The 21,016-nt window shown below is 41.5% G+C and overlaps 1 protein-coding gene across 9 annotated transcripts in view; it reads right to left on the bottom strand.

The window, feature by feature from the left end:
- Positions 1–20,952, bottom strand: part of CIMAP3 (ciliary microtubule associated protein 3) — a 29,416-nt gene extending 8,464 nt beyond the window's left edge. For 2 of the 9 annotated variants that reach the window (XR_010117386.1, XR_010117385.1), the window contains exons 1-5: positions 4,717–5,153; positions 4,339–4,478; positions 3,628–3,726; positions 2,430–2,560; positions 852–969 (exon numbers count right to left, since the gene is read on the bottom strand). Coding sequence is in view for 4 of the 9 variants with exons in the window: in XM_063624632.1 (XP_063480702.1) it covers positions 852–969; positions 2,430–2,560; positions 3,628–3,726; positions 4,339–4,478; positions 20,749–20,923 (663 nt within the window). In the remaining 5 variants the exon portion in view is untranslated. Of the gene's footprint in view, positions 1–851; positions 970–2,429; positions 2,561–3,627; positions 3,727–4,338; positions 4,479–4,716; positions 5,168–12,329; positions 12,518–20,748 lie in introns of those variants that run through there. The other 7 variants (XR_010117389.1, XR_010117388.1, XR_010117387.1 and 4 more) reach the window with 6 other exon arrangements.
- Between the last annotated feature and the right edge of the window lie 64 nt (positions 20,953–21,016).

The following is a 21,016-nucleotide window of genomic DNA, read 5'->3' as shown; positions in this document are numbered from 1 at the left end:
TCTTTATAACCTTATCGGATTCATTCTATTGTAATACCCATTTTACAGATTAAAAAACTGAGGCTTTGAAAAGTCAAAAGATTTGCACAAGATTACACAACAAGTAAATACTGCAGCTAGTATTTGAATCCAGGCAGTTTGTCCCCAGAATCCATGCTCTTAGCTGAATTCTCTATGGCTCCTCAGTGATCTAGTACTCAAGGGATATGTTGGAAAGAGCAATGTATTAGGAGTCACAAGATCCGGGTTCCAGTTGTGAAACCTGCACAAATCACTTAATCCAAAGTTATTTAGGGATCAAATAAGAAAATGTCACTTTTGTTTAGTCATATATACCTTTAAGAATCTAATGAAATAGTGTAATTCTCCAAAAAGTTCCTCAAATTCATATACACACAAAATTGTGCATATAATTTTTTGGGATCAAGGACTTCCTGAAGTTCATTCACAGACCCCTAATTAAGAGTCCCTGATACCAGGCCGGGCGCGGTGGCTCAAGCCTGTAATCCCAGCACTTTGGGAGGCCGAGGCGGGTGGATCACGAGGTCAGGAGATCGAGACCATCCTGGCTAACACGGTGAAACCCCGTCTCTACTAAAAAAATACAAAAAAATTAGCCGGGCGTGCTGGCGGGCGCCTGTGGTCCCAGCTACTCGGGAGGCTGAGGCAGGAGAATGGCGTGAACCCAGGAGGTGGAGGTTGCGGTGAGCCGAGATCGCGCCACCGCACTCCAGCCTGGGGGACAGAGAAAGACTCCGTCTCAAAAAAAAAAAAAAAAAAAAAAGAGTCCCTGATACCTATGAAAGTACTAGATTGAATAAGAGTCTTCTACAGAAGTCCAATCTTATTACCTCAGCTTTTAGGGTTCTTTTCTGTAGACATGGAACCTGAGCCCAGTCTGGAGATCCAAATTTCATTGGCCAGGCAATTTTTGGTGGTGGCTTCTTCTCTGGGTTGTATGCACCAGGGCTAGAAATAAAAATACAAGCATCGTGTCTAATGAGTTAGTGACCATACACAAACTCCGTCAGTACCAGAGCCGTCCCTGAACTAGGCCTAACCTCTTGGAAAAAGGCAACAGATTGATTAGCTTTTTAATTAAGCATGGGATTCCTTTACCTGTTAATGTATTTCAAGTTAGATGTTAGCGTTAAACATCTAACTTGACAATCTTGACATCCAGTTAGAGCACAGATCGACTCCAGATTAAAAGATATTTCTGTACCTCAGTATCTATAGCTGAGAGACGAGAAGGTCCTAGAAGCGGTGGGTGATGAAAGAGATCTAAAGCAGTGATGAATTAGTACTGCCCACTATTTAAAGTTGGTGATAAAAGTGCAGTGATAATCTACCTGCAATGTAGGCAAAGCAAAGCAAAGCATAGCCAGTTAAATTTTCTTGACAATGGGGTCATTTAAAAATTGTCTTTGTTCATCACACTTTGTCTTTTGGTGTAGACTCTTTACTGTCAGGAAATAACGGACTGGACATGGGGGTCAAGACTCAATGCTTCTACTTCCTTAATGCAACTTGAGAAAGTTACATTCACTCTGTGATCCTTGGATTTCTCATCAATAAGAGAAAGTCCTTGATCTTTTGCCCTACAAGTCTATACATTCTGAATAGCTTCCTAAAGCATTGAGAGTAAGCCTGTTGGCCTGCAAGGCCTATGTGCTCCAGCATGCCCTCGATTTCTGTCTCATTTCCTACTTGCTCACTACACTCTAGCCATGCTAGCATGCCTTTTTGTTCACGTCAAATTCCTTCCCAATTTATAGCCTTTGCACTTGCTGTTCCTTCTGCTAGGAATGCTTGGTCCCCAGATCTTCACAGGGCTGGCTCAGTCTTGTCATTTACATCTCAGGTTAACTGCCATTTCTTCAACCCTTTCTAAAGTAGACTCCAGGCCATCACTCCCTATCATATTGTCATCCTGTTGTACCTTCTTTGTAGCCTGGACAACCTACTTCCTGGTTTGTCCATGACAGTCCCTACCTTATGGCTATTGTCTTGGTAGAATTATTAATAGGCCCCCTTTTACTCTCAGAAGTGTCATGGTTTGACTAACAAATTATATGGTCACTCTATTACTATCGATATTTTCTTGCGTATTTGCTTGTGCTCTGTCTGGACTCTAGAATGTAAGCCCCAAGAAATCAGGAGCCTTGTGTGATGGATTTACTGCAAAATCTATCAAACCTACAAAACTGCCTGGCATATTAGTAAAAATTCATTGAATGAGTAACTATGATTCTACATTCTACAATGCCAGAAATCTATGAGACAATTAATTAAATCTCTGAATGGTTCCTTATTTAACTGGGATGGTTTGGATGTCATTCCTTCTTTATGTGCTTCTTTTCTTATTACGTACTTCTTTTCCTCCTATTGCTTTTTTGTTGAAGTGCACCAAAAGAGAGGAGACATACCTGGGATAGTAAGTGTCCTTTGGGTAGTTCTTAAATCGAGGCACCAAGACATTAAATGGAGCAAAATTTTGTTTGTGTTTTTCCTGCTGAGGACTTACTTTCTGGTACATGCCTGCATGAGGTGTTGTTTCCTGTTTCCAAGAAAAAGATCATTATGTTACAGAGTGATATATATATATATATATACACATAAAGCCTTCCAGGTAGAAAAAACAGAATCATCCTCTTTCTGTTCATAAATCAGCTATGGTTCAGCCACCTCAAGCTACAGAAATAAGTCTTCGGTAGGTAGAAAACCGACATATGGGTGTGGTTCAGCTACCTAGTGATACATACTGTATAAGTTGTAGAAATAAATATAGGATGGGTAGAGAACCAAGGCAACTTATCACAGCCACTACCCTTAACATCTCACTCAGAGATTTTTAGAGACAGTATCTCTGCTCCTAAAGCTCAAGAGTCAGGAAAATGTCCAATAAGAGATTAGGATCCCCTACTGAACTTTACACTTGAAACCCAATCGTACAAAAGGGTGGAAAAATTGGAATTTGTTTTTTAACTGACAAGATAATATAATGTATATAAACACAAGCTTCAAATGTTTAACCTCAGGCATCTCAACACTTAAAGCCCTGTGTTGGGACCATTTCTTCACTAAATTGTTTTCCACTCTCCCCAGTACACTCACACCCATATTTGCAATGTTAATGCCCAAGCTTTTCAGATAGGCTTTTTATTTTTTTTATTTTTATTTTTTTTTTGAGACGAAGTCTTTCTCTGTCCCCCAGGCTGGAGTGCAGTGGCGCGATCTCGGCTCACTGCTAGCTCCGCCTCCCGGGTTCACGCCATTCTCCTGCCTCAGCCTCCCGAGTAGCTGGGACTACAGGTGCCCGCCAACACGCCCGGCTAATTTTTTGTATTTTTAGTAGACACGGGGTTTCACCGTGTTAGCCAGGATGGTCTCGATCTCCTGACCTCGTGATACGCCCGCCTCGGCCTCCCAAAGTGCTGGGATTACAGGCTTGAGCCACCGCGCCCGGCCTCAGATAGGCTTCTTAACAGCTTTTGCTTAAATGCCTACTTTTCTTTAATTTCAGGGCATATTCTTTTAGATCACCCCCCTCTTGCTCTCTGCCCTTTGCACTCCTGTGCAAATGCGTGCAAGAATGTGGATAACACTAAAATCCCAGCACATTACCTTCTGTATTGGCTTAAACCTCACAGCTGTTCTGGCTCCCAAAGTATATCCTTTTATACTGGTTGGGATCTTAGATAAGTCGTATGCCAAGCCATATCCCTTTGAGTGGTACATTAAAAAACAAACAAACAAACAAACAAACAAAAAAACAACGCATAGTCAGAGAACATCAGGGCCATCGAAATGGAGTGAGCTTAGCATGTTCCCATCTGAACCTTCTCTGCAAGGGATTATTCTTTCTTGTCTTGACTCCTTTGAGGTCAAGACCATAGAATTACACAAGTAATACAGGTAACTTTGTAGAGGGGTGTGGCTGGATACGTAGACTATAGGACATTGCCATATATTCGAATGAATCAGTCTTCGGAGCCCCACAGAGCTGAACTTACTCTAATGCAACTGTCAGCCTGAGGTTTGGAGGAATGGGAGGGTAACTGGTATTGGCTCAGAGGCCTTTGGAAGTGAGGACGGAGTAGGGATTATATGAAGCTAGGGCTTGCGTTTAATGGAGGTGCAAGGCGGGGAGCAATAATCCTTTAATCTCTGGCATTGGCTGAAACAGCTGCTTGCAGAAGAACAGAGCGCTTTCTTATGCTGGGACTCTGAAGATCTCAAGTCCCATATAATTTTTTCTTTTACGAAACTTGGAAACTTGGCTATCCGTCAATAGCCGGGGAACGGAGGCGCATCTAAGGGGAGGTAAATACTCACATCTGATAAGTAACACCCAGGCCCTCTGTGGGGTGATCCCCTAAGAGGGACAAACTTGTTCCCAAGCAAATTTGGGAGATGGAAGTGAGGAAAAAGTTTCCTCTGTTGACATGTTCCAAAAGGGTAGTTATCCGCAGCGTCTAAAATAAAGAGGAGAGGCTCCACGTGAGGGACGGCACCTGGGTCTACGTGAGCGCGTTCCGGGAGGGGAAGGTCGGGGAGACTGAGCAGAGGACAGGGCCCAACCGTGAGCTTACAAAACCTCGCCAAACTCCATGGAGGGGGGCGAAATGCACTTCCTCCCACTTCGTCTTTCCCAAATTCCCCACCCTTCCCCCTACCGGCCCTCTATTCTAGGCTTCTGGCAGCCCTCCTCACCTGCTTTGCTGTAGCACATCGCGAGCTGCTAGGGCTAGCACTTGTGTACTGCGTTGCCAAGGAAACGAAGGCTAGTCCCGTGATTCCCAGCTGCGGAGAGCGGGGATGGGGAGAGGGCCCGAGCGCGCCTGCGCGGCAAGTTGCGGCGTCCACCGAGCCATTACTGGGGCAGGAACCCGCACCTTGGAGCCCAAAGCCCAGGGGATTGTAAACTCAGTAGCTGGGCTGCCGGTAGAGGGTTTCCTGGATTCGCGGCTGTAGGGGCTGCAGGGTTGACGGGGCGGCAAATAGCTTTGGAAGCTGGGCCAAGAGGAATGCGCTGCTGTAGAGGGAAGGACAGTGGGGTTCTGAACGTCCCGAAGTCCAGGCCACCAGCAAGTAAAGTGAAAGTAGAAAGGCAGCCGCTGCAGCGTACCGGGGTGGACTCCCTGGGTAACACCCCAGCAGAGGAGTAGGGGGCAGAGTTGAGCTGACAGCTAGTTCCATATTAGGCTGTTAGACCATTTTTCCTTTTCCTCAAGCCCCTCCAATCAGGTTGCCCATTCTATCCCGGGGGGCCGGGGGAGGGGGCGCGAGGTTTTAAAAGAACCGGAGGCCTTGCGTGGACCGGGTAGAATGCCACGGAATCAGAGAAGACTAATAGTTTTTTTTTTCACAAGTTGGGGCAGTCAAATTTCTAAGCCCCAGTTTTCTCATCTCTAAATTGGGAATAAAAATTCCTCTATATAGGGTTATTGAGAGGATCAAGATGACAGGATTAAAACAGTTCAGAACGTGGTACTTGGTGGGTGACATACAACAGGTTATTATCACTGAAAATAATAACTGAAGAAAAAAAGATCAGAGTGTGTTTTGTCTTTTTTGCCTTTGCCGTGGTTATTAATACTAGCTTGTTTTCACTAGATTTTTAGGATGGCTTTAGGAGTTGTCCAGGTGTTAGAGGTAACAGAACACCCAGGGTGACTGGTCCATACTTTGACCCTTTACAGCTGTTGACCCTGGAATCCACACATACTCCGCGTTAGCACGGCCTTCAGGGATGATTTTTATAGATCTAAGGTAGACTTTCCTAAAAGGGTGACAGTGACTCCCAGAGGGTGTTTTGGAAATTTGTGGAAGAATTTTTGCTTGTTAAAAATTGTTGGGGTGTTGTTCCTGGTCAACAGGCTAGGGAGGCTAGACATCCTACACTGCATTGCCCAGGCATACAGTGAATTGTCCCATGTCCCACATGACATTCAAATATGTCCTGTTGGACTCTACAAAAATAATTAATAGTAGTCATATATATTAACATTGTGAAGACATTTATAGGAAATAATGCAGAAAGCCCAGTAATATAGAAGGTTGTTATGATGAGCTAAGCTTAAATGGAATAAAGACAGGGTCTGAAAATTATTGTATAATTTACGCCAAGCATTTTGTCTACTTAAAATACAGTTGCAATAATACTGATAATAAATAAAATGTAAAGAAATGCAATCACCCATTACTTAGTGATGAGGATGTTTTCTAAGAAGTGTGTCATTAGGCGACTTTGTTGTGCGAACGTCATAGACTATACTTAACACAGACCTAGATGGTATAGCCTACTACACAACTAGGCTTATAGTATGGCCTGTTACTCCTAGGCTACAAACCAGTACAGCACATTACCGTATTGAATACTGTAGACAATTGTAACATGATATCAAGTATTTGTCTATCTAAACTTACCTAAACATAGAAAAGGAACAGTAAAACTATGGTTTAAAATTAAAAATGGTACACCTATATAGGGCTGCTCCATTGTAATTTTAGGGAGCCACCATTGTATATACACTTCATCATTGATCAAAATGTCTTCATGCGGTGTATGACTGTATTGGTATGGATTTGATGATTTTTACTTTCATTAATAATTTAGGTAATATTAACGTTTGTAGGTATTAATGTGCTTTTTGAAAATAATGTTTACATTATTTGTGACATGAAACATATTTCGCAAAGTGTCTTGAAAATGTGGTAAGCCATTCTTACTTTGGTAGACTGGTTTGCTTCAGACTAATTCTCCAGCTGAGAACAGGTGAATTGAATAAGTAAAATATATATGTTTGAAGATATCAAAGATATACCCAGAAAGAAAAAACATTCAGAGCCAAAATCTCAGAGAGAAGAGAAGCCCAAAGTGGTGAGTTCAACCTTGGTGCTGCTGTTCCATTGCAACGCTTGCTAAATAAAAAGCTGGCTGAGAAGCAGAAGATTTGAGCAGAACTTTGGTTAGACAGCCTCTGAGAACTTAGAAACAAGATTTAGGTTGGCCATGGAGAAGGGGAGACTGGAAAACACAGTTTGAAGTTTAAGTCGGAACTTCAAAGAGATAAACCCTAGGAATAAGGGTAAACAAGAAATAGACCAGCTGTCAAAAAACCCTGAAGTTCAGCTTTGCACCAGTTCAGTTCCCAGTTGCATTAAAGTGATCTACTTCTATCCTTATTGCATGTAATAAACAAAAGTATTTTCTGAAGATATCATCCAGAGACTCAACTAATTTTTACAATCTTTTTCATGCAAAATGTTTGGCATTTGATATAAAACAAGAGCTTATAATAAAAGAGAGTAGAAACAGACCCACAGAAAAATCCAGATATCGGAGCCATCAAACATGGACTTTAAAATAACCATACTTGGTTTGAGATTTTGGAGAAAGCAACAGGACTGCAAGGTGAACATAGGGAAGCCAAAGAAAGCAAGGAAATAACATAAAGCAAATGCTTGACTTCTTAGGTAAGAGGCTAAAAGAAAAAGATCAGACTCTAAAAACAAAGTCAATAAAGATCCCAGTATACCCAAGGAAAGAGAAATTTCCCATCAATCTCTGTTCATATTACCAATGTGATCAACATAACTTAACTGGGCCCATCTACATCCTGATTGATGCAAAATTTATCAACTTTTCAGTAAAGCCAGACCGAACATTGTATAGTCAAAGACAGACTGTCTATGTGTCATGTGTATCTCCTGTATAACCATCAGTGTAATGATAAGAGGCTAATGCAGAATTTCAGGTAGCTCTAAGAAATGCCAAAATGCCAGTTTTTGAATGATGACCATGCACGAAGGAACTCATGCAGGTGTCTGCTAGTACCAGGGAATACTTAGACAAAGTTTTATAGTGTAGCCAGTTTTGATGAAGACCTTAAGAATTCAGTAGTTTCCATCATGCACATTTTATAGTATCAAGAGGATGCCAGATGTTTATGGAGACTGTTATAGCTTTATGAGACAGTTAATGGCTTTTCTCACTTGGCTGTCTCTGAGGACATATAAGAATTATTATTATTCCAGGGGATTACTTGCTCTGTTGCAATGGTCTAATTTAATGAGGATAAGTAGATTCAATTTTTGGTATAATGTTTTAAATAGATTTGTCTCATTTTAGAATTACTGAATTAAATAATAATCAATTCAACACAGAGGATAAAGCTGATTACCATATTTAAGAAATTAAATGACAAGATGAAGAATTTAGAAACAATAAATGAATCGAATAAAATTGTAGAAATAAAAAGTATTATTGCTGAAAATAATAATTCAACGTATGGGTTTAACAGCAGATTAGAAAAGCTGAAAAACAAGAATGAATGGACTTCCAGTTCCAAAATAGCAGCATAGAAGCAAACTGGCTTTACTCTTTGCCTCCTCTAGAAAACCAAAACCAAATATACAGCACTGGGATTATCACCAACAATATCCCAGAATTCAAATATGAAAACAGTTGCCAGGGCCATGAGAAGTGAAAAAATTCCAAGCAGATGGTAAGAGAATTGGAATTCCACATCTGTGGCACCCCTCCTGCCATTCTGCCCAGAACAAGCATGTGGAAAATTTTCCTCCAGCTCAGTTTCTGCATTGGAAAAAGTGATATTGAGATGGACAACCAGTTTTCCCACTATCTTGGGTTTCCTTGCAGAAGATATGCCCCGGCCTTAACCCACAGGAAGCATCACAGTGCCTGGGGGGAGAAATATACCTGAAAACAGGCAGAGGCAAAGGGAGGAGGCAGGATTACCTAACCAGCCCTGAAAACTCTGTAACTCAGCTAAAGGAGATGCCAAATCACAGTGGCCGTTCAGCAGCGCAAAGCTGTAGGAAGTTCATCCCACAGGTCTCCTGGGCACAAACCCCTAGCTGGCCTTCTCACACTAAGAATTTATCTCAACAAGGGATATCTCAACAAAGGGTTCCACTTTTGGCTCCAAGGCTGATGCTCTTACTAGGTCTCAGTTTGTGGAAAGAGAAAGGGACCAAGAAGGCAAGGCCTGAAAGTTGGACACATCATTTCCACTCATGTACAGAACTTAGACATGGCCACCTGGATACGGTATTCCTTTTTTTTTTTTTTTTTTTGAGACGGAGTCTCGCTCTGTCGCCCAGGCTGGAGTGCAGTGGCGCAATCTCGGCTCACTGCAAGCTCCGCCTCCCGGGTTCACGCCATTCTCCTGCCTCAGCCTCTCCGAGTAGCTGGGACTACAGACGCCTGCCACCACGCCCGGCTAATTTTTTGTATTTTTTAGTAGAGACGGGGTTTCACCGTGGTCTCGATCTCCTGACCTCGTGATCCGCCAGCCTCGGCCTCCCAAAGTGCTGGGATTACAAGCGTGAGCCACCGCGCCCGGCTGGATACGGTATTCTTAGCTGGCAGTTTTTTTCTTTCAGCACTTTGAAAATGTCATTACACTTACTCCTAGCCTGTATAGTTTCCATTGAGGAATCTGTTGCTGGATGAATTGGGGATCCTTATATGTTGTTTGCTTCTTTCCTCTTGCCGCTTTTAGGATCTTCTCTTTCTCCTTGACCTTTGAGAGTTTATTCCTTGGGGTAGTCTTATTTGAGTCATATCTGTTTAATGTTGTCAGACCTTACTGTACATAGATGTTTATATCGTTCTCAAGTTTTGGAAAGTTTTCTGTTATTATTTCTTTGAATGAGATTCCATCCCTTGCTCCTGCTCGACTCCCCCTTGAACACCAATAATTCTTAGATTGGGTCTTTTGAGGTAATTTTGTATATCTTGTAGGAAATTTTCTATGTTTTTTATTCTTTTTTTTTCTTTTTCTTCTCTGTTTCTTTTCTTTTCTTTCTTTCTTTCTTTCTTTTTTTTTGAGACAGAGACTCACTCTGTCACCCAGGCTGGAGTGCAACGGCCCAATCTCAGCTCACTGCAACCTCCTCCTCCCATGTTCAAGTGATTTTTCTGCCTCAGCCTCCCAAGTAGTTGGGATTACAGGTGCACACCACCACGCCCAGCTAATTTTTGTATTTTTGGTAGAGACAGAGTTTTGCCATGTTGGCCAGGCTGGTCTCAAACTCCTGAGCTCAAGTGATCTGCCAACCTCAGCCTTCCAAAGTGCTGGGATTAACAGGCATGAGCCACCTTGCATGGCATCTGTTTATTTTCAAATAATCCATCTTTGAGCTCACTGATTCTTTCCTTTCATTGATCCATTCTGCTGTTGAGAGCCTCTAATGAATCTTTCAGTTCAGAAAATTATTTTCTCAGTTCCATTTTTAAAATTTTTAAAAATTGTCATTTAAATTTCTTTAAAATTTCTCTGATAAGTTTCTGAATTGCTTTTCTGTGTTATCTTAGAGATCACTGAGTTCCCTTAAAACTGCTATTTTGAATTTCTGGTCAGAGAACTCACATATCCTATCTCAGTAGGGTCAGTTACTGGTTCCTTGCTTTGTCCATTTGGGGAGGTGATGGTTCCCTGTCTGCTTCTGTTTCTTGTGAATGTACATCTGTGTCTTGGCATTGAAGTATGCCTTCTCCGTCTGGCTTGTTTTGGTTTTTATTGGATATATTTACTATTAGATTCTTTACTGCTAGGTCGCTGCCTCCTTTTGAGCTCTAGGTGGTGCTCTAAGCCCAGATTTGCCTCAGCTCTAGTAAATGATTGGAGCTCTGCGCTTCCTAAACTGTCGCCACTTTTCTCTCTGAGATTTTGGCTTTGCATGTTCTTTCTTTCTTGGTATATCTTTGATATCGTCAAACATATATATTCTAGTTATTTAGTCCAGCCTTTTCTACCTGTTCTCAGCTGGAGAATTAGTCTGAAGCAAACCAGTTTACCGATGCAAGAAAGGATTACCATATTTTCAAGGTACTTTGTGAAATATGCTTTATATCACTGATAATGTAAACACTGTTTTCAAAAAACACTGTGATTACCTACAAATATTAATACTACCTAAACTATTAATGAAAGTAAAAAGCATCAAATCTATACCAATACAGTCACTTACCACATAAAGACATTTTGATCAACGATGGACTGCATATGCAATGAGAATGACAGACCAGGCCTTCCAGCTCGGAATTGCCTACTTCAGCTTGTGAGGTTCTGAACATCAGCAAGAGGGCTGATTGCAGATGCCTGACATTTGTTTCTCACACTCCCCAAAAGAAGAAGTTACCAAGGCAATGAATAAACAGCTAAGATTTGACCAGAGTATCAGACAGAGAGTGCTATAGTACAGTGGGGGAGTAAAGATGCATCTGTGGTCATGGGAAGTCCAGGAGGGCAGAATGGAGGCACCCTTCCTCTGCAGCCTCTCCTTCCCCACCTGAATCAAATCTGCTGGGAGTCAGGAGGGACTTCCCATTGTGGGGAAAAGGTAAGCAGAAGATTCCCACCAGTCACCACAAACACCTACAGTCCTTACAACAGGAGAATACCACAGTCCTCATGAGCCCTGAGCCCAGTTTGGAGATATGCTGGGAAATCACACAGCTGCATTGCCCCAGATTAGGAGCACAAGGATATACACCTCACCCCTCTATGAGCCAAGCTGCTGCAGCATGGAGCCATCTTGAGACCTGAGGTACTTCTGGAGTGCTTCCTTCTCTGGGGGCCAATAGCCACTGCATCTTTCCAGCACTGCAGCTCCATCTTTATTCCACAAGCTTCCACTGGTGGTTGAAAGTTGCAACCCCAGCAGTGTGGAGCCTGATCTAGGATAGGCTGTGATGCTGGTCCTGCACAGCAGGGAAAACAATTCCCACTGCTTTCACCTCCAGCCAGGGGAATAGCCTGAAAGTTCCATCCAGGGTGAACTTGCCTTCAGGCCAGCCAAACTGCTGTTCACACTCCCCCAACAGGAGAGACTCTCAAGCCTCTGAGCAGCTGACATGCTCCCAGGCCAGTGGAGTGGCTATGGGCCTGCATCCAGGGCCTGAAAAACAGCCCTGAGATGCCCTACTCACTGCAGACAGGCCCTTGACCTGTCCACTGCCCCTGTGCCCACAATTAGAGCTTGAGAAACAGCTCCACAGGTGGCACCTTGTACAAACGCCTCTGGGCTGGTGGAGCAAATATGTATCTATGCCCCAGGACTGAGAAATTCACAGGTCGCCCCTGGAGGGCAAGCCCCCAGGCCAGCTGAGCAGCTGTTTGCTCATGTTCTGGGCCTCAGAAACTGTCCTGTGGGTTACCTCCTGCAGACACATCCCTAGATCAGCCAAGCAGCTATGCACCATTGTCCCAGGCCCAAGAAGCAGTCCCACAGGCCACCCCTCCAGACCAGCTGAGCAGCCCTGTGTCTGTGTCTCAGAAAAGTCCTGTGCATACCTCCAGACCAGCCAAATAAACCTTGAACCTACATGCCAGACCTGAGAACCAGCCCCACAGATCACCTCAAGCAAAGATACTCCTAGGCCAGTTGAGCAGTCCTGTGCCTACGTCTCAGGCCTCTGAAACATTCCGGTGGTCTACTGTTTGCAGAAATGCCCCCAGTCCAGCCAAGTAGCTGTGGGTCTGTGTCCCAAGCCACAGAAATAGCTTTATAGGCCTCCCACTGCAGACTCATAACTAGACCAGCCAAGAAGCCATATGACCACAATCCAGGCCTGAGAAATAGCCTGATGGGCTACATATGACAAACATGGCCTTAGGGCAACGAAGCAGTCATAGAGCTGGGTCCCAGACCTGAGAAACTGCTGTGGGTTGTCTCCAGAAGACACATCCTCAGGCCAACCAAAAATCCAAACAACTGCATAACAGCCCCACAGATTGCCTAGGCAGGCACACCTCCAAGTAACCACATGCCCATTCTACTAGCCAGAATAACAGCCGTGTGGCTCAAATCCTGGTGAGCCAGACTCCAAGTTGGCCAACCCACCCTATGCATACACATGCCCCTGATCTGAAAAACAGCTTAGTGAACCCACTCTGACAAAACTAAATCATCATTGCCACCAATTCTCTTAGCCTAAGCCACTGAGAAACTCTCAAATGCCATCATTGTGGTTTATAGCTGGTCACTACATGGAGAACACACTACTACTCCACCTAGAACAAGACCAATGCACCCTCCCTGAACTGACATCCCAAGACCCATTCATATAAATAAGTCTTTCTTTATGAAACCTACTGCATAACATTTGAAGAGATGACTTTCCTATCAGATGTGTAGAAATCAATGTAGGGACACATCAACATGACAAAGCAAGAAAACATGTCGCCACCATACACCAAAAAAATATTCTCCAGTAACAGACCACAATCACAAGGAAATATATGGAACGCCACCCCCCAAAAAGAATTTAAAATAATAATATTAAGGAATCCTAGTGAGCTACAAAGAATGCAGGTAGACAATTCAATGAAATAAGGAAAACAGTTCATGATTTGGATAAGAAATTTAACAAAGGGATAGATATCATAAAAAAGAACCAAACAACTCCTAGAGCTGAATAATTCAATGAATGAAATAAATAAATATACAATTAATTGAGATTCAAAAACAGACTAGACTAAGTAGAAGAAACAATTTCTGAACTTAAAAGACATGTCCTTTGAAATAACACAGGCAGATTAAAAAAAAGAAGAAGAAAGAATTAGAATGAAGAAAGATTACAGGATTTATGGACATCATTAAGTCCATACTATGGGCATTGCAGAAGTGAAGAGAAAATGTGAGAGAAACATATTTAAATGAAATAATATCAAAAAACTTCCCAAGTCTAGGGAAAGAGACAGACATCCAGGTTCAGGAAGCTCAAAGAATGCTAAATTGATTCCACCCAAACAGGTCCTGAGGCACATTGTATTCAAATTGTCAAAAGTAAAAGACAAAGAAAGAATTTTGAAAGCAGCAAGAGAAAAGTATCAAGTCACACACAAAGGAATGTCTATTCAACTATTAGATTAGTAGCAGATTTCTCAGCAGAAACCTTATAGGGCAGGAGAGAATGGGTTTGATATTTTCAAAGTGCTTTGAGTTTTCAAAGTGAATAGAAAAAACTGCCAGTCAAGAATATTATTCCCAGTAAAGATATTTTTCAGAAATGAAGGAGAGGAGAAGAGGCCAGTTCATCTCCCATGGGTCCCCACAACTGCTCATCACCAGACGAGGAACCCCTGGCTTGGGCCCACAGCACAGGCCCTCCATCCTGGGTTGATTGCACTGAGTGATTGCTGAACTGCATCTCTTTGGGGTGGAGCCCCCAGGAGACAAGCAAGTAACCCTTGGCCACAACCACTGCTAAGATCTCTTCCTCTGCTGCCTCCATGGTGGGGAAGAAACATAAGCACTGAGATCACCCCAGAGCTGCAGTGGGCAGATCAGGAGTGCCAAGTCACAATCTACAGCCAGCACTGAAGCGGGAGAGGAACTCTGCAATTTCAGAGCATTGAAAAAGAAAATGCTGCAACTGTGCAGAAACATAGGAAGCTGCATAACCGAGCAAGAGTCTACCGACTGACCAATAAGCCCAAGTGCCACTTGCTGGATCACACCCCAAAGCTTCAACACCAAAAATACCTCACTAACAAACCTCCCTCTGAAACCAGAGACAAGAAGTCAGCTTCAAATAAAGGCCCTGCACGAAGCCTCAGCCTGGTGAAAACATCCAGAAAAGAAGTCTAGTGATTGTACTCAGTCTACACTGCAGTTAAATGAACATCCACAGACAGAGATGAGAAAGAACAAATGCAAGAACTCTAGTAACTCAAAAGGCCAGACTGTGGTTTGTCCTCCAAATGACCATACCAGCTCTCCAACAAGAGTTTTTAACTAGGCTGAACTGGCTGGAATAACAGAAATAGAATTCAGAATATGGATAGGAACAAAGATTATCGAGATTCAGGAGGATAGCAAAACCTAATCCAGGAAAAATAAAAATCACAATAAAGCAATACAGGAGCTGAAGGACAAAATAGCTGGTATAAAAAAGAACCTAAAGGATCTGACAGAGCTGAAAAACACAATACAAGAATTTCACAATGCAATCACAAGTATTGACACCAGAATAAACCAAGCTGAGGAAAGAATCTCAGAACTTGAATACTGGTTCTCTGAAATAAGACAGTCAGACAAAAATAAAGAAAAAAATGAAAAGGAATGAACAAAACTTCTGAGAAATATGGGATTATGACTGGGTGTGGTGGCTCATGCCTGTGATCTCAGCACTTTGGGAGGCTGAGGCAGGCAGATCATCTGAGGCCAGGAGTTCAAGACCAGCCTGGCCTACATGGTGAAACCCTGTCTCTACTAAAAATACAAAATTAGCCAGGCATGGTATTGCGTGCCTGTAGTCCCAGCTACTCAGGAGGCTGAGGCAGGAGAATCACTTGAACCTGGGAGTTGGAGGCTGCAGTGAACTGAGATTGTGCCCCACTGCACTCCAGCCTGGGCAACAAGAGCAAAACTCCATCTCAAAAAAAAAAAATATATATATGTGTGTATATATATATATATATATATATACACACACACGTGTATATATATATATGTGTGTATATATATACACGTATATATATGGGTTTATGTGAAAAGGCCAAATTTATGAATCATTGGCATCCCTGAAAGGGAGGGGAAGAAAGCAAACAACTTGGAAAACATATATCAGTATATCATCCATGAAAACTTCCCCAACCATGCTAGAGAGGCCAACAGTCAAATTCAGGAAATACAGAGAACTCCTGCAAGATTCTACACAAGAAGATCATCCCCAAGACATACAATCATCAGATTTTCCAAGGTCCAAATGAAAGAAAGAATGTTAAAAGCAGCTAGAGAGAAAGGTCAGGTCACCTACAAAGGGAACCCCATGAGGCTAACAGGGGACCTCTCTGCTGAAACCCTGCAAGCTGGAAGAAATTGGAGGCCTATATTCAACATTTTTAAAGAAAAACAGTATTCAACCAAGAATTTCATATCCAGCCAAATTAAGCCTCCTAAGTGAAGGAGAAATAAGATCCTTTTCAGATAAGTAAATGTTGAGGGAATTCATTACCAGGCCTGCCTTACAAGAGATCTTGAGAGGAGCACTAAATATAGAAAAGAAAGACCACTACTAGCTAACACAAAAACACACTTAAGCACACAGACCAGTGTAATTGTAAAGCAACTAAACAAACAAGCCAACATAATAACCAGCCAACAGCACAATGATAGGATCAAATCCACACATACTAATATGAACCTTGAATGTAACTGGGCTGAATGCCCCACTTAAAAGGCACAGAGTGGCAAGCTGGATAAAAAAGCAAGACCTAATGGTGTGCTGTCTTCAAGAGACGTATCTCACAAGTAATGACGCTCATAGGCTGAAAATAAAGTGAAGTAGGAAAATCCATCAAGTAAATGGAAAACAGAAAAAAGGAGGAGTTGCCTTTTAATTTCCAACAAAACAGATTTCAAACTAACAAAGATAAAAAAAGACAAAGAAGGGCATTACATAATGGTAAATGGTTCAATTCAACAAGAAGGCCTAACTTTCCTAAATATATATGCACCCAATACAGAAGCACACGGATTCATAAAGCAAGTTCTTAGCAACCTGCAAAAAGACATAGACTCCTACACAATAATATTGAGAGACTTCAACACTCCACTGACAGTGTTAGACAGATCATTGAGGAAGAAAATTAACAAAGATATTCAGGACCTAAACTCAACATTGGACCCAATGGATCTGATAGACCTTTACAGAACTCTCTATCTAAAAACAACAGAATATACATTCTTTTCATTGCCACCTGGCACATACTCTAAAATCGACCACATAATTGGACATAAAATAATCCTCAACAAATGTAAAAGAACCAGAATCATACCAAACACACTCTTAAACCACAGCACAATAAAAATAGAAGTCAAGACTACGAAAATCACTCAAAACTATGTAATTACATGGAAATTAAACTATATGCCTCTGAGTGACTTTTGGGCAAATCATGAAATTAAGGCAGAAGTCAAGAAGTTCTTTGAGCCGGGCGCAGTGGCTCACACCTGTAATCCCAGCACTTTGGGAGGCTGAGGCGGGTGGATCACGAGGTCAGGAGATCGAGACCATCCTGGCTAACACGGTGAAACCCCATCTCTACTAAAAATACAAAAAATTAGCTGGGCGAGGTGGTGGGCACCTGTAGTCCCAGCTACGCGGGAGGCTGAGGCAGGAGAATGGTGTGAATCCCAGGGGGTGGAGCCTGCAGTGAGCCAAGATCGCGCCACTGCACTCCAGCCTTGGCGAAAGAGTGAGACTCCGTCTCAAAAAAAAAAAAAAAAAAAGAACTTCTTTGAAAATAATGAGAACAAAGATAACAACATACCAGAATCTCTGGGACACAGCTAAAGTAGCGTTAAGAGGAAAATTCATAGCATTAAATGCCCACATCAGAACATTAGAAAGATCTCAAATTAACCTAACTTCACAACTGAAAGAGTTAGAGAAGCAAGAAAAAATCAACCCCAAAGCTTGCAGAAGATGAGAAATAACAAAAATCAGAGCTTAACTGCAGGAAATTAAGACAAAAAAAACTTCAAAAAATCAGTAAATCCAGGAGTTGGCTTTTGGAAAAATTAATAAAATAGGCCACTAGCTAGACTAATAGAGAAGAAAAGAGGGAGGATCCAAATGAATACAATTAGAAATGATAAGGGAATGTTACAACTGACCCCACAGAAATAAAAACAACCATCAGAAACTACTAAGAACACCTCTATGCATAAAAACTAGACAACTTAGAAGAGATGGATAAATTCCTGGACACACACACCCTCCCAAGACTGAGCCAGGAAGAAATTAATTCCCTGAATAGGCCAATGACAAGCTCTGAAACTGAATCAGTAATACATAGCCTACAAATAAAAAAAAGCCTGGGACCTGATAGATTCACAGCAGAATTCTACCAGAAGGACAAAGAAGAGCTGGGACCATTTTCCTACAGAAATGATTCCAAAAAATTGAGGAGGAGGGACTCCTCCCTAACGCATTCTATGAGGCTAGCATCATCTTGATACCAAAACCTGGCACAGACACAACAAAGAGAGGTGGATATTCAAATGCAAAAGAATGAAACTGGACCTCTATCTCTCATCATATAAAAAAATCAACATAAGATTTATCAAGGATTTAAATGTAAGACTTGAAACTATAAAACTACTAGAAGAAAACATAGGGAAAACACTTCAGGACATTGGTCTAGACAAAGACTTTATGGCTAAGACATCAAAAGCACAGATAATTAAAAAATAGACAAATCGACTATATTAAACTAAAAAGCTTCTGTGCAGCAAATGAGGCAATCAATAGAGTGAAGAGATAACCTGTTGAATAGGAGAAAATATTTGCAAAGTATTCATAAACAGGAACTAATATCCACAATATACAAGGAAGTAAAACAACTCAAAAATAAAAAACAAATAATCTCACTAAAAATTGGACAAGAGACATGAATATGCAATTTTCAAAAGAAGACAAAGAAATGACTAATGTGTATATGAAAAAAAGCTCAACATTACTAATCATCGGAAAAATGCAAATTAAAACCACAAAGAGATACCATCTTACCCCAGTTAGAATGGCTATTTTTTTTTTTTTTGAGACGGAGTCTCGCTCTGTCACCCAGGCTGGAGTGCAGTGGCGCAATCTTGGCTCACTGCAAGCTCCGCCTCCCGGGTTCACGCCATTCTCCTGCCTCAGCCTCTCCGAGTAGCTGGGACTACAGGCGCCCGCCACCACGCCTGGCTAATTTTTTGTATTTTTAGTAGAGACGGGGTTTCACCATGGTCTCGATCTCCTGACCTCGTGATCCGCCCGCCTCGGCCTCCCAAAGTGCTGGGATTACAAGCGTGAGCCACCGCGCCCAGCCTAGAATGGCTATTATTAAAAAGACTAAAAATAACAGATGGTGGTGAAGATGTGGAGAAAAGGGAACTCTTATATATTGTTGGCAGAAATGGGAATTAGTATAACTACTATGGGAAACAGTATGGAAATTGCAAAAATCTGGAAATAGAACTACCATATGATCTAGCAGTATATCAAGGGGATACCTGCATTTGTGTGTTTATTGCAGCAATATTCACAATTGTAAAGATATTAAATAAACAGATGAATGGATAGAGAAAATGTAGTATATATACCCAATGAAATACTATTTGGTTATAAAAAAGAGTGAAATCATGTCACTTGTAGCAACATGGATGGAACCCGAGGTCATTATGTTAAGTGAAATAACCCAGACACAGAAAGACAATGTCATTTATATGTAGGAGCTAAAAAAGTTGATCTCATAAAGGTAGAGAATAGAGAGTAGAATGATAGATACTAGAGGCTGGAAAGGGTGAGTGGGTGGTGGGGGATGAACAGAGATAGGTTAACAGGTACAAACATACACTTAGATACAAGGTGTAAGTTCTGTCATTCAACAGCAGAGTGACTATGGTTACTGATAGGAAATTGTATATTTCAAAGTAACTGGAAGAGAGGACTTGAATTGTTCCTGATATATAGAAGTGACAAATACTCAAAGTACTGGACACCTCAAATACCCTGACTTGGTCATTACACATTCTGTGCAAGTAACAATATCACATGTACCCCATAAATAGGTAAAATATAATGCATCAGTAAAAAAATAGCATATTTACACTCTCTTCCTTTTTTCATTTCAATGGCTTGTAATTTGTCTAGTTATTATTCCTGTTTCAACTAAAGCTATTTACCTTTTTCTGCTATCAGAAATTGGTAAATCTGGAGCGTTATTAATTCTCCTAATTCTGGTTTTTGTTCTGGTGTCCACTTATAACTAGATTCTTTTATTTTCCTAAACTGCTTGTATGAAAGGACTTTTGACCTCTTTATTCTAGACTAATTCATTATACCACATATGGTGCAAGAATCTGAGTACTTCATTGTCTCTAAAGTAGTTACATCTAAACATTTATATACTGAAATCCATATTATTTTGTTGGAAATTTTTTTTCTCCTTTACTTTGTAGTTAGGGCATTATACCAAGTTGTTTGTGAAATTATATGTAGTAGGTTATGTTATCCATGAATTAATTCTAATTTTAGGATAATAAATAGGGTGTTATAAAATAATCTACCACTCAAAGCTTGAGAATCCCTATCCAAGAGAATAGAGATCTCTATTTTGGAGAAGAGAGAAAGAGAGGAGGAAAATATACTTTCTATATACTATCTTCCAAACTTTCTTAAAACCTACATCTACCATCTGGTGGTAGAGGAATGAATAAAGGCTTTGAAATTTCTCAGCACTGGCTTTCAGTAAGTATTATTCTGTCATTGACTAGCTATGTGACCTTGTGGAAGTTACTTAAACTTCCTAAGCCTTTGTTTATCTATAAAATGGCATGCATCATTTCTTTCCTCCTAAGGATGCCATAAGAATTTCAGAGCTAACACAAGGACAAATCGTATACAGTGAGGGACTAACCTGTATTTGGTGTTTAACAAATATTAAGGCACTTCCACTTTACCACCTCCATGCCCAGGGCTGCAGCTAGCTCCAAGGGTATCTTTGTGCAAATGAAAAAACAGTGCAGGTTTACTAAGATGGGAGCTGGCCCTTGCTGAAGCACATAATTTGGTGAATGGAACACTCTTTCTGCCTCCATCCAGAATCGGAGAACTTGTGTAATCAGAGACCTTGTGAATATTCTCCATCTTTCCGGTTAGACTCCAATGCTAAAAGGATGAGTTTTCATACGTCTACTAGAATCCAAGAACATGATTACCATTACCAAAGTTCCAGATGTATGGCTGTCTGATCCATGATATGGTTTTGTTGCCTCTCAAGCTCCCAGGTGGAGAAGATAGCACGGACCTTCTGGATTTCTCAGTCGTTCTGGGCAAGAACAGGTCCTCAGGGGAACTTCCAGTAAGCCTGGATCTCTCATGTATTATTTCCATGAGTTGCCACTCTCACATGGGGACTTTAATCAAGAAAATGAAGGGTGTAACTAAGAATGGCTGCTAAGCAACAGCCCCACTCTGGAAGTCCCT

The sequence above is a fragment of the Symphalangus syndactylus genome, chromosome 12 (genome assembly GCF_028878055.3).
Source record: "Symphalangus syndactylus isolate Jambi chromosome 12, NHGRI_mSymSyn1-v2.1_pri, whole genome shotgun sequence".
Classification (NCBI taxonomy): Eukaryota; Metazoa; Chordata; class Mammalia; order Primates; family Hylobatidae; genus Symphalangus; species Symphalangus syndactylus.
The sequence above is the reverse complement of the archived record's forward strand: the minus strand, read 5'-3'. Positions and strand labels throughout refer to the sequence as shown.